Source organism: Grus americana, chromosome 1, assembly GCF_028858705.1.
Source record: "Grus americana isolate bGruAme1 chromosome 1, bGruAme1.mat, whole genome shotgun sequence".
NCBI classification, from domain to species: Eukaryota; Metazoa; Chordata; class Aves; order Gruiformes; family Gruidae; genus Grus; species Grus americana.
This window is the reverse complement of record NC_072852.1, coordinates 56,663,614-56,677,228: the sequence shown is the minus strand read 5'-3', so window position 1 is coordinate 56,677,228 and position 13,615 is coordinate 56,663,614. Positions and strand designations below refer to the sequence as shown.

General features: G+C 55.4%; 1 protein-coding gene across 1 annotated transcript; it reads right to left on the bottom strand.

The window, feature by feature from the left end:
- Nucleotides 1–4,287: 4,287 nt before the first annotated feature.
- TOB2 (transducer of ERBB2, 2) lies at nt 4,288–13,615 on the bottom strand. Its single transcript, XM_054815556.1, has 2 exons — nt 13,281–13,615; nt 4,288–8,799 (listed from the first exon to the last, which is right to left on the bottom strand). The coding sequence occupies exon 2, from the start codon at nt 8,711–8,713 to the stop codon at nt 7,691–7,693; it is 1,023 nt and encodes a 340-aa protein (XP_054671531.1). The 5' UTR covers nt 8,714–8,799; nt 13,281–13,615; the 3' UTR covers nt 4,288–7,690.

The following is a 13,615-nucleotide window of genomic DNA, read 5'->3' as shown; positions in this document are numbered from 1 at the left end:
TCTGCATCAACTCCTTTCCCATTCGGAGCAGCTCCCAGCGCTGGCGGGATCAGTGTGAGGCAGCAGGAGAGACCAATGGGTGCCGGCCCCAGCGCTCAAGCTCCCTGCAAGTGCGGTGAAGCCACGGCCCCTCCACAAGCCTCAGCGTCTCCACATCTGTGCTGGAAGCAATGACAGCATTGTGACTCATGGGTGTCTTGCGAGAGCTGGTGGTGTCCCCAGAGGGGAACCACTGTGTCATGACCAGCCCAGAGGGAGAGTCGGAGGACGATCACGCATGAGAGGGTGACAAGCAGGGAGCCAGGCGGGGACAGGGAGGTTATGCTGGGCTGTGCCTATGCAGGAGGCCTACACAGCTGCCATCCATGTTGGGTCACCAGGATCATGCACCGTTTCACTGGTTAGCGAGGGGAAGCAAGGAGTTGTGACCTCCCTTGCCTCCCTGCGATGTTTGCACCTGTGTGTAAACACCTCAGATGTCCCCAGGGTGCTGTCCTCCTTCCCTCTGCCCCTCTCAGTCCTCCCCCGGCTTGTGTTTGTGGTCTTCCAGACATCTCTGCTGCTCCTTCCCCCCTGCCACGCTGCCAGTCTGTCCCCTCAGGGATGCAAACCCCAGAGCTCCTCCAGCAGATGCAGTATCTTCAGGTTCACCCCCAGTTTTCCTGTGTGCCCATGGCCCCTCACTTGCCCCGTGTATTGTGTGAGTGCACCCTCCCAGCTGCAGCCAGGTGCCACACAGTGATGCTGGGCAGAGGCAGGGACTGAGGGTGACCTCAGTAGATTTAGGAAAGGCGCCCAGCGCCTGCTGCGACGTTGCTCAGGCCTCTGTGGGAGCCCGGAGCAGCACGTGTTGACACTGAACCTGACCACAGAAGGATCAGGAAATGCAAAAGCAGCTGTTGCTGAGGGAAGCTGGACTTGGTCCTCACGTGAATTCGCTGAGCGCTGTGGGCAAAGCGAGGCCTGTGGAAGAAGTGTGTCCTGCTGCAGCAACATCACCCATTGTACTCCCTATACATCACCTCATGTGGGTCATTTTGGGTTTGGTTTTGTTGTTGGTTTTTTTTTAATTTTCAGATGAAAGCCCCAGCTGCACCTTCTGCAAGGAGTTTCTGGCTGATTCACTCCAAGGAAAACTTTGTCCTTGGTGGAAACACCCTGCCGAGTGGGAGGGACACACTCCCTCCCGGGGATCTGCTTCCTTCAGCAGTTGGGCTGCGCCAGCAGCGTGGCAGGCTGCGCGAGGCCAACAAAAATAAGCAAAAAAACCCCCCAACTAGGTCTCAGCAACTGCAGAATAACACGTGAAGAAAGAACAAGTTCAGCATTTGGTGAAGAGGGAGCGAGTTCCCCCAGGCCTCCACCTGTACCTGTCCTTGCCCCTCCTAAAGGCAAAATGGCAGAATTTGGCCCTGAACCTTCTTCACAGAGATCTCCTTTTCCTGACCTGCTGTTGTGCCTCTGAGGGCTTCTTGGGGAAACAAAATAAATCCTGTATGCTTCTTTGGCACATGCACTTTGGCCCCTGGCAGCGGCCACGTGCAAATTGACTGTCACGCAAATTAGCCCTTCACTGACCCAGCACAACTTGTAAGCACCACGCGTGCCGGCCGGGGCTTATCCTTCACTGGGGCGTCTTGGGGCTTCGCTCTTCAGCAGCTTTATGAAAAGCTGACCAGGTTTCTGGAGGTGACAATGCAGGCAGCAGCAGCGGGACAGTGGAAGAGCAGCTCTGCAAGGGCCAGGGTGAGCATGTTCCCGGCTGTGTTTGAATTGGAGCTCGGCCACAGAAACCGAAGGAAAAAGCACAAGGTTTGGAAGGTGGCTAACCTTGGCCACAGCCGGCAGGTCCCTGCGCTCCGGCACAGGACACACATGGGGTGGGAAGACCTGGCCGTCCCTCCGCGACTGTGGCGTCAGCCTCGCACCCGCTGGGGCCGTGGGCAGCGCCAGGGGCTGCAGCCACGTGAGCGGGGAGCAGGTGGCGTTGGCAGGAGTGCTCCTCGGGGACGCCAAGGACTCGGCAGGTCCTGGCCCCCCCACCAGCGGTGTTTTTCCACCTCCCGGTCCTGGCAAGCCGGCAAGCACCGGGCCACGGGGAGGTACCCACTGTAGGCAGCGCCTGTGCCATGTGCTGTTCATCCCCAGTATCCCAAGTCTCCAGGAGGCTCTAGGGCAGTGCTCTCCTGACGGAGATGCTCTCCTGACAGAGCAAACTCAGGCTGTTTTGCTGGGCCTCCATTTAAAACACAGCCCAGGGCATGGCTGCCTTACAGACAGCTTCTCATGCTTGCATAAGGCTTTTCTCTGGGCGCCAGCCCCCTCCCTCTCCCAGAAAAGCCCGATTCGTGTCAGAAACTGCTGCTGTCACAGACTGAAAAGCCCGAGGCTGAAGCGTGGCATTTTCTACCCAAGCTGTCTCCTCCTCTCAGGTGGGAGCCTGCCTGCTTGTTGACACAAGTTACAAGTTTCCTTCTTAATAACGGAGTCCCCTGTGACGAGTGTCTAAACAACACCCCCACACCCCTCGCTTTGGAGGCTTCGGGAGACAAGTCCCATCTTGTCGCTGTGCCTTGCTGGAGCACCCTATTTGGGGACTGACACAGTCATTGCCCAAACACCCAGCAAATACTCCCACACCCAGGCACCACCCCACATCGGCCGAGCGCGGGGCTCTGGCATCTCCTTTCCTCTCTGAAAGCTGATGGAGGGTAGATCCCCTTCCCTGCACGCTGCTTCCAGGTGGGGGTTTCACCTCTCCACATCCTTCAGGCTCCCCAAGACAGCACAGGGGCAAATATCTCACGAGGAATGAAGCTCTACTAAGCCTTTTCCCTAATCCCCGCCCAGGCTGCACAACTATCAGCTGTAAACTAACTCCAGGCCCTACCGCTCGGCGTACCTGCGCCCAAAAAGGGAAAGGCTCCATACCTCCCCACGTCACAGCCGAGCAAATGCAGGGCAAGGATCACGAAGGCACATACTCGCCCTCGATTTTCCATTTCCAGAAACGTGTCTAAGGGCAAGCATTTGTGCGTGCTTTAGATAAATGATTACAAGGGGTTTGAGACACAAAGGGGAAAAAATAGTTTTGTTGCTTAGCAGTGTGTGACAGTCACGTGGCATGCAGCGGGCACGAGCAGCAGCCCGGCTCCCGGGGCTTGCAAAGCCAAGGGCAAAGCAACGGCAAAGCAACGCAAGCTCTTCCAGGAAGAAATTCAGGCTAGAGGGGCTGAGGGGGCACAGGTAAGGATGCTTGTGGGACCCAGCCGCCAGTACCAGCTCCACATTTGGTTTCTTTGAGTACATTCAGAGCAGCTCCCTTCAACAGCTTTTTAAGGAGGCAGCATGGTGAGCTGCAAGCCAGTGTGTGAGCTGGAGGGCAGTGGGGCTAGGAAAGCTGGGTCACATAGCCATGTCCAGCACACATGCTGTGGGACAGGCATTTTGGCATCTCCCTCAGCACAGAGGGGCCATCTCACCTCGCTTTGCTAAAAAGGAGCAGCTCCCTCCAACAGAAATTCTGATTAAAGCTGAGCAACGAGAGGCTAGAAACAAAATCAGACCTTCACCATCACTGCTTCTTCTCATACCCAGCCTCAAGCCCACCCTGCTACAAGTCACCTTGGATGAACATTCACCATAGGGAGGGCACAGCCTGCACAGGCAACTTGAGGCTTCCTTCGCTTAGCAAGTACCCCAAGTTCCCCAGCATAAACCCAAACCAGTTTGCACAGAGGGGAGAGAAACCAACCCACAAACAGCAGCCCCTCTGCAGAAACCACAGCCTAGGAAGGCTCCGTCTGCTCTGTGCAGGGACACCAGACCCTCCCAGCCCAGCCCCACAGGCGATGGCTGCAGGCAATGGCCCCAGCAAGGGTATTTTAGGAACTCTGCTGACTGAGTGAAGGCCCCAGAGGCATCACGCGCCACAGGCAAAGCCTCCCGCTTCCTTCTGTCCCCCCGTCCTCCCCAGGGAGCTGAATCACAGCAGGACCCGTGAAGGCAAGGCACAGCACGCTACTTTTTCCTACACCCCCTGCTATTCCTGGCAGCACAAGAGGTCAGAGCGACAGCTGCCCCTGCCATGTTGCACAAGCCTGGGCATCACCAGGCTGCTCCTAACGCAACCAAACCTCTACCAAGCGTACCACAAATCAGCGGCCTCGCCAAGCACCGGTTCATCTGAGGGTGGGCATGACAGGCAGCCATGTCCCTCCTCACCAGGGAACAGACATGGCAGAGGCATTCTCTTCCCACCCAGCACACACACCACAGGACAACTGGTTATTATATCATGCTTTTAATACAAACTTAAAAAAATCTGGAACAATAGAAACTGTACAGATTTGATCAACCTTTTTGTTTTTTTGTTTTTGTGGTTTTTTTTTTGTTTTTAACTAAATCTCTAGACACGCCAATGTCCTGTTCCAAAATATTGCACAACATTCTGAATACAAAACTCTGATTGTATTCCTCCTTCGCTAAAGAAAAAGACAAAAAAAAAAAAAAAAAAAAAGACAGCAACCCCCCTGACTCCCCCTCTCAGTAGCCCCCTTCTCAGAAAGAAACCCAAGCAGAGCACACACGGAAATCCTCCGCTCGGAGACGTACAGACTTCTGTCCTCTTTCACTCCTCCTCTCCCACAAGGCAACTGTCAATTCACTCCTCAGAGAAGGGCGGGAGGGAAAGGAGGGAGGCTGAGTGGGGGAAAAAGGAATCTTCACCACTTTTTTTTTTTTAAAGTTTTTTTCCTGAAAAAATATTTTTTTCTCTCCTCTTTTTAAGAAAAAAATCTTGAAAAGAAAAAAATTACAGTTTTTTTTACGTTAGAAATATACATATATTATATATACCTCTTACATCTTACAAATGTAGCAAATTATTCAATACAAACGGACATCAACAAAAAGAACACAAACCCATAAAAAATAAAAGTTAAAAAAAAATTTTCTCTCTTCTCTTCCTAAGAAACCAGGTAAATTAGTGCAGGTTTTTAAAAAATAAAATTGAAGCTGAACGCCTACATCCAAGACTAGAAAAGACCCGAAAAGGCCGTTAGTTTCCATTGCTGCCTGATGCTGGAGGAACGTTTCTGAAGCACGCTTTTTTCCTTTTAAGATACAAAGAGGTTGGTCCCTCCTCTTTTCCTCCTTCCACTCACACCACTATTTTTAAAGCAGGTATAATACGTGTGGCAGGGCAAAGCGGCATCAAAACTTCACACAGATAAGCAGGTGGCCGAGGGGCATCCCCCCCCTCTCCCCTCCCTCCCTGTGCTGGAGGGGAGTCCCGCAGCAGCAGCTTATGGGTGGCTCTGCCAGATTGCGGGGAGACGGGGGGGGGGAGACGGGGGGGGGGGGGCAAGTGGAGCAGGTCCCACCATCAGGGGCCGAGCACCCCTCAGTTCAGTGTGGTAAGTGGGCTGGCGCTCAGCAGCACACTCCCAGGGACAAGGACGGGGTGGCAGTGGTAATGTCTGTAAGTAAAGGGGTCCAAAAAAAGAAAAGAAAAAAAAAAAAAAAGGGAAACCCAACAGCTTGGCTGTTCCTTAGGAACTCGTCCCAGTCTGGAAAACTGCGGGGTTGAGGCCGTGGGTGCCAGTTTGGGGGAAGCTAGCTGGGCTCCACTCTCCTTGCCCACCCACCACGTTGGTCATAGCTCGATGGCAAGCAGCCTGCTTGGGGACCTGCACTGGGTGCGAGGACGGGACCGTGCTTTCCCCAGTCACCCAGAGAGGGAAAGGGTGCGCTGGAAACTCTCCTGAAAGAGCTCCAGGCAGTGGCAGTCTCCCTGGGACAGCCCGTTACCTCTGCAAAGGCTCACTGGCAACACAACTACAAGAGGGCTGGGCTTCATCTCAGCTCGAGGGAAGGGAGCGGGAAAAGCACAAGTTCGAGCCAATCTCCCCTGAAACAGGGATGTCTTGAAAGAGCACATTGGTTCAACAGACACTGGAGAAGTAGGTTTCAGAAGGTGCTCCAGAGACATCACGAAAACAAAACCAAACCTCAAGTTTAGGAGGCAGCAAAAAGCTTATTTTTCTTTTAAACTGAGAACTTCAAAGACTGGAGTTTCCTCATCTCCATCTCTCTCCTCTTTGCACACTTCCATACTTCCACAACAGCCTCCAAGGAGACCTCCTTCCCACCTAGAGAGCCTCCACCCTGCGTGGGCAAGAAGCAGCCCTCCTTTGGCTTCCACGAAGGTGGGTTTTGGAGTCCCTGACGCAGAAGCAACCTAGCTTTTATGCCACTTCTAGCCACTATGGCCCGACTGCAGCACATCACCCCGGGGAAAGCCGCAGTGGCGTTCCCAGATCCTGGCACTGTGGCAGGGAGCATTCACACACTGGGACGGCTGCTCACCCTTGGAGCGCCTGCCCCCGTTCTGCTCTGAGCCTGCCACCGTCCGCACTGACGCGACCTGGGTGGAATGATGAGTTTATGCTAGATGCTTCCCTTCAACACCAGATCATCCACCTCCTCCCGCTCCTCCAGAAGGGTGGGGGAGGAGATTTAGTCAGGTACATACCTGGCTGAAAGCACAAACCCTTACGCTACCACTCAAGAGAGCAGCTTCAACAACATAGCCCTTTTTCTTCCTCAAAAGTAGTGCTGCCTTGCTAATGAAAAAAGGAATTCCCTCTCCAAGAGGATGAATTCACAGCAGGGAACGAGAACTCAGACCTCAGAGTCCACCCCAGGTGGATGCTGGCCCCTGCTGCTGGGGAGAACGTCCAGAAAATGGGGGCAGGATCCAAGTTTGGGGGGCCGCTGCCTGGCTCAGCACCACCTCCCCCAGCCGCAGGGACAGGCGGGTGGTGTTTGTCCACCACGGGGCTGTCACCCAGACCAACCGGCCCCAAGAGGGCACGGAGAGGCCCCCTCGCTCACACGCGGAAGGGGACAATAACTGGAGTCGCTCAGTTCAAAGCGTTGTGCTCCTGTAGCCGCAGCTGGAAGTGCAGATGAGGAAGGGAGCGGGAAGAAGCCATTTCACAGTAATGCTCTGCCCTCCCTGCTACGTGCTGGGAGGCGGTCAAGGAGAAGAGTTAGTGCTTTTCAGCACACAGACAGAACAGCTGACGCCAGCCCGGGCTGGAGAGCCTGGAGCAACAACAGCACAACCGTCTACGCCCGTGGGCACAGTAGATGCTCTCCGTCTACACGTAGAGCTGTAACAGAAAAAGCAAGCCCACCCACCCATTTCTGGCTAGCACGCAACAAGAGTGTGTGTATCTCCACTGACACTGACTCATCCTCTCCCCGTCCCTCCTCCAGCGAGGTGGTACAAAGAAGACATCCCTACACCCAGGTGGAAGTACCCTGTGCCCAGTGCTGGGGAGGGGTCACGCAGGGAATCAGGAACATCGTGAGCTACGTTTGCACCAGTCCTGTGCTGGGGGAACACAAACCAAAAAAAATCCCAAGATTCATTTAAGGAGTAAAAAAGTGAGTAGGAAAAAAGCACAGGGACTGAGTTAAAAAACAAGTCAGTGCTTCAGGAGCGTTGCCTGCACAGCGCAACAACACTGGGCTCTCTCTTTTCCCAAGAAGCTATATTTATAAGATTTGAATATTTTCTGTATATTTCTATTTTTCTTTTCTCTCCCTCTTTTTTCGTTTGTGTTTTGTTCTCGTTTCCCCACCCTCCCTCCCCACCCCAAAATACTCTCCTTCCTTGTATTCAGTTGGCCAGGACAACAGGCTGGAACGACTGGCTGGGATACTGCATGGCATTCAGGTTGTAGCTGAGTCCTTCCACAAAGGGAGACTTCTCCAGGAAGAGGCTGTTGGTGCTGCCACCAAAGACCTGAGCCATATCAAAGGTACCACCCGTGCCGGTGTTGAACTGCGATGTTGGCGGGATGCTGCTGGCCTGGCTCTCACCAGCAATGCCATCAAAGAAGAGACTGCTGGATCCCGGTGACCCACCGCTGTAAACGAATTCCTTGGCATTGGGGGAGAGCTGCGACTGCGGGGCTTGGCTCCCAGCGCTCCCGACGAAGTTCAGAGAGTGCATAGACAGGGAGAGGCCCTTGTGCTTCAGCAGGTTGGTGGTGGGAGATCTGACCATCCTTGGCTGCTGCCCAGCACCCGCTCCGCCGCCCCCTCCTCCGGCTCCTCCACCCTTCTTCATCTTGGTAGAGCCAAACTTTGTGGCAGCGAAAGTGGCAGTGGTGAAAGTGATGGGCTGGGCAGAGCGAGGGATGAAGGTGGGACTAGGTGACTGGCCAAAGGAGGGGGACGGAGAGTTGGACAGCGAGTTGTCCTGGCTGCCAATGGGGACGAATACCTGGGCATCGGGGTTGAAGCTGCTCTTGATTTCTTTGTCCAGCTCCGTGACGCTGCAGCCCTCACTGTCATCCAGGTAGAGGACCTTAACAGAGCCCTTCTCGCCGATCTGGTAGGAAACCTCAAAAGGATCGATCCAGACACTCAGCTCTTCCGGCACATTGGCGCGCACATCCTCCACGGCCAGCCCGCTCCGCTTGGCTGCCAGCTCCACCACCGGATCCACTGTCTCCCCTATGTGAACACAGCGATAGCCAGATCCCTTCAGAGGCTTCTCTGGGTACCAGTGACCCTCATATTTCTTCTTCAGCAGGCGCTCTAGCTCCTCACCAAACAGGTCTGCCCGCCTCCGAGGAAGCTTGTTGTACAGGTATGAGATGATGAAGTTAAGAGCAACTTTGATCTCCAGATGCATACTCCCTTCGCAGCAAGCAAGTCAGGGCAGTGTATTAAAAGAGACAAAATGACACACACATAGACAAGATTTGGCTCCAAACAGACCTAGGGAAAGAGAGAAAAGGATGGATGAAGACGGGAGAATGCAACAACTCTCTACCTGTTAAGATGAACAGCCGCATTTTTTCATTATCAAAAGCAGAATGAGCTGTTTGCACAAACACTAACAAGCAGCGACGCCCTCTAGTAGAATTACCCCAAATCTACTGGCCCTCAAAACAGAGAGATGCTGGTAGGGGAGTCTCCCTGCTCCCCTACAGAAGAAATAAGGGTGTAGCTACTACCCGCACACAGGCACGTACGTTATACTTACCTCACTGCCAAGTACCGCTGCTGAAACCCAGCAGGCCGACTGTCTGCTCTGGCAGAGCTATTTCAGCACATCTAACACGCCTGTCTATGCCCTGGCACTCAGCTGCTTCCAGCACAGCTCACCTGCACCAGCCTCTCCGGAACATAAGCACACCACCCGAACAACCTCGTGACTCGCTCAGCAGCTTGTGCAGAGACCCGCTTGCGCTCAGGACGGCAGGGCCAGCCTCTCCTCCGGGAGGCCGGGTGGCCGTGCTGGGTGCTGCGTCCTGCTGGCAGGAGCACAGAAGGGACAAGAAGGAGCGAGGGAGGGTGCTGAGGCACCAGCTGCCAGCCCGTGTTTACTATCCCCCTGACTGGCAGGCGCATATCTTATTAAGTGTACCCAGTGAGGCTCTGCCTAGCTACAAGCCTAAAATCCCAGTTTAATTCAGTTGGTGGAGGGGGGCAGGAAATGCATGCGAGGTCACAAAACACACACGTGCCAACAGCCTGTCCAATACAGTTCACATCGCTTATCCCTGTGCAGAGGGAAGATGAGCTCTGCCAGGATCAGGTACCTACTTAATAAAAACTGAAATTGCTTGCCAAAGACTGAAGTAATCTGCCTTCCCTCCCTCCTTTGTAAGGAAGTCTCTGAAATGGAGAGAGCCCACAAAAGCACAATGCAAAACCACAACACTCAACTCTCCCATTATACACAGATTTGCAAACAATGTTTGTCTGGGTACAAAAAAAAAAACCACCACCCAGGTAGGTCAGCACCAAGCTCTGTCACTCATCCAAAGAAAACGAGTCCCACAGATATTTTAAGAGGAAGCGCACTTCCAGTAGCCTCCACACCTCTCCAGAGGGAAGCAGAATATCCAGTTTTTAATTGGCAGCTTAGTCAGAGGCTGCTCTGGCTTCAGCTGCCCTCACCTTGCTCAAACAGACACACAGTGTTCAACCATCTTCCTAAAATGGGCTTCGGGAATGCTCTCACGCAGCACTCGACCTAATGTTTACGACTTGTGCCAATTATTTGGGGGTGGGGATGGAGTACAAACATACGGTGTCAGCATTCCCCTGCAAAACCCAGAATCCCAGCAGCACAACCAGGTATCCATGCTGGCCTAGGTCAGGAGGAAGAAAAAAACCTGACCAGACTTGTTTGCTTGGTCTAGTTTAGTGGACAAAAAAGATAAAATAAATTTTAAAGAAACCCTCAAGTTATTTTGAGGCTTTGTTACAAAAAAAAAGGGCGTGTGAATTCTATGCTTTTCCTGCACTAGTCCGGTTCAGAGAGGTTTGGCTTCAGGATGATGGTAACCAGAAGCACATCCCACACCTCAAGTCCGCCAACAAGGTGGTCAGCTCTGGAAGGAATCCTCTTTGGGTTTAACTCAGCAACAAGAACACACACACAGGAATGAGAGGATGGAAAAGAGGAAAAGGAGTGTTGCCTTTAAAACCTGCTTTAAGGAATTACTGTAGTGTAACAACTTTTGGTAGGTCACCTAGACCTGTTCTTACTTGAGCTTGGTCAGATGAACACCAAAGAAATAAGCAACCATAGCTTTTCAAAAAACAGCAAGGAGAAGCCATTTTCAGAAGGCAAGAACCTTTCAGAAGACAGAGCCTTTTCCAGAGAAAATGGCACGAAGCGAATCCCTGAAAGAGCACACCTAAATGTTAACAAGAGCTTATATGACCCATATTACCTCAAGGGGGAATTACATGGAGCCCTCTCGCTCCTTTGACTTTGAGGCATCCAAGGGAGAGGACAGCTTGGGATTCCAGCATATGTAGGGAGAGAACAGACAGTTTGTACATCTTTTAATCTCATGTAATACATTCTACTCCACATCCAAAATCTATTAAGAAATCAGAAATTACAGACTGGGAAAGGAGCAAAGGCCAAAATTTGTTACCACCCTATTTACAACACAAATGCCTCAATATACTTTGAGGAGCCCACATTCTCATCAACCTTCTGCAGAAGAGAGCAAGGAGATAGAATTATAACTTATTGTCTCCTTTTTTCTTTTAAGAAATACTTGCCCTTTGGGGTATACCGTGTACCTTGACTATGAAAAGATGAGTTAATTAGTCTAATAACACTGACAGCTGCTAAGGTAGCTGCATATAGCCAATACTTGAGAAGGCACAATAAGTCAGCAATATCGTTGATTCCTCAGGCTCTTGACTCAGTAAGATGTGCTCCAGTAGGACCCCTTCGATCTCTTTCTACTGCACCAAAATGTGGTAACAGAGTAGTAAAGGAAACCAAAACCAAGACAGCTAAAGCAGCAAGGCTCCAAGACAAGAAACAACTAAGTATCAATTGTAAAAGGCATTCTGACAAGTCTTTCACAAAGAGAGGCTTGCCCCACATTGCCAGCATTTCCAAAATAAAGGCTTACTGTACCATGGGCAGAACATCAAGGTGCCAGCAGGGAACAAAGGGCTGCAGAGGGAACGTGGGAGCCCCCTCAGACCCCCCATTTATCAGCATATTGACGTGCTGAAGGAGAGAGGCCAAATAATCACTTGCATCAGAGGAGAGCAAACACGGGAACGATGCCCTCTCCTCCTCGCTACGCAAACACGGCGGGTGACCTTGCGAGTATCCCTCCAAGCTCCTGAGAGAGGTCTGGCCCCCTCCAAGCTCCTGAGAGAGGTCTGGCCCCCTCCAAGCTCCTGAGAGAGGTCTGGCCCCCGGGAACCGGCCGGCCACCGCCTCACCCTCACCAGCGGCGCTTCCACTGACTTTAACAGACGGCTGCCACGACGACCTGCGGTCCCACCCGTCCGGAACAAGGGCTTCTTTTCCCCCCAGTCCCACCCTCGGGCGCAGACGGGCTCCCCCCACTCGAGGCGAGCGGCCCTGCGGGGGACCCACCCGAGACAGGCGCCCGGCCGCCCCCTCCCCGGGAGAGCGGCCATTTCTGGTGACCCGGCCGCACAGCCTCCCTCTCCCCCCACCCCGCTGCCGCGGGGCACCCCGGAACTTGTAGTCCTCGCCCCCCCTCACCGCCCCGCGACCTACTTCGCCCCCGGACTACGCCTCCCGTCGCGCCCCGCGGCCGGCCCGGCCCGGCGCTTTGCTCGGTGGGGCAGGGCACAAAATTTTCCACGGCACATGCGCCCTGCCGGCCGGCCGGCCCACCCCGGCGCTGCCCACGGCGTGGAACACGCCCCGCGGCCCGGCGCTGGGGACCGCTGGGCAGCCGCCTCCTTCTTCTCTTCCCCTCCCTCTCGGCAGGGACGCGCGTCCCCACCCCAGAGCAGACTCCCCCGCCCCACGGCTGCGGGACGGAGCCCTGGAGGCCACAAGCCCCGCACCCTCCCCCCCCCGCCACTGCCTGTCCCCGTCCCCATCCCCACGGAGGGGCACACCGGGCCGCAAACAAGGTCCCAAAAGAGCCCTGATGGAGGGGGGGAAAGGTGTCCCCCCCAAGGCGAGCTCCTGGCCCCTCGCACCCGGCGGCGAACAGCGGCGACCCCCGAGGCCTGGAGGATCGGGGTGGGGGTGGGTGGGGTGCAGCACCCCTGATCCCCTCACACACCCACCCGAGGGAAACCCAGACCTGACCTTCCCCCACGGCCGCATGACCCCTTCCTTCCCAGGGGCGGCCGTGCCCGCGAAGGGCTCCTCGGCCAGGCTCCCCTCCGCTGTTTTCACGAGAAAGACAAGGCCCCTCCGCCGGGAAAGGGGCCGGCGGCGCCCAGCCCAGCCCCAGCAGCGCCTTTGTTGTCGCCGGGCTTCTCCCCACCAGAGTCCGCGGGGGCTGGCTCCGCTGTGCGGGAAGGGAGACACCCCGGCGACAGCCCCCCTCCCCCGGCAGCCCAGCGTGCCCGCCGCCGCCCCCGGGCCCAGTCTATCCTTTTCGGGGCTGTCGGGGCTGAGCCGCACCCCGCTCCCGTCCCCTCATCAGGCTGAGGGAGACGAGGGACGGGACACCGAAAAAAAATGGTGAACCAAGACACTGCAAAGCGTCACTGACCCAATGACTTTCATACCCCCCCCCCCTTGAAGCCCCATTAATCCCCCCCGGGGGCCGGCAGCCGTACGGCCGCTCCACGTACGGATAAATTACCTCCCCCGGGAGGGGAGGGGGACGACGAGCCCCCTCAGGCCGAGCGCACAAAGGGAAGGAGGGCCGGGGGGACCCGACCCGAGAAGGGGGGTGGGGTGGGTGTGTGAGGGAAGCACCCCCAGCCCCACTTACTTCGTCCTCGGCTCCAGGGCCAGCGGCTGGTTGCGGCTGTCAGCGGGCGGGGGCCGTGGGCGCTGCCGGCGGAGCCCGAACGGTGCGTGCAGGTCTCTGCTCTGCCCCGTCCCGTCCCCTCCCTCTCCTTATCCCCGGTGGTGCGGCTCCTCCGCGGGGCGGGCCCGGGGGCTGCGGCGCGGGCCGGAGGTGGTGCGGGACGCCCGGAGGTGGGGGTGGGAATGCCGGTGCCCGTGTCGTCGACGCCGCCTCTCCTCGCCCCGCCGGCCCGGAGCCGCCCGCGCCCTGGCCCCAAGTGAGCCAACTCACGGCAAACTTTCACCCTTAGCAACCCC

What these genes read in the sequence shown, in the direction of transcription:
- TOB2 (XM_054815556.1), bottom strand. Translation starts at nt 8,713, where the DNA reads ATGCATCTGGAGATCAAAGTTGCTCTTAACTTCATCATCTCATACCTG.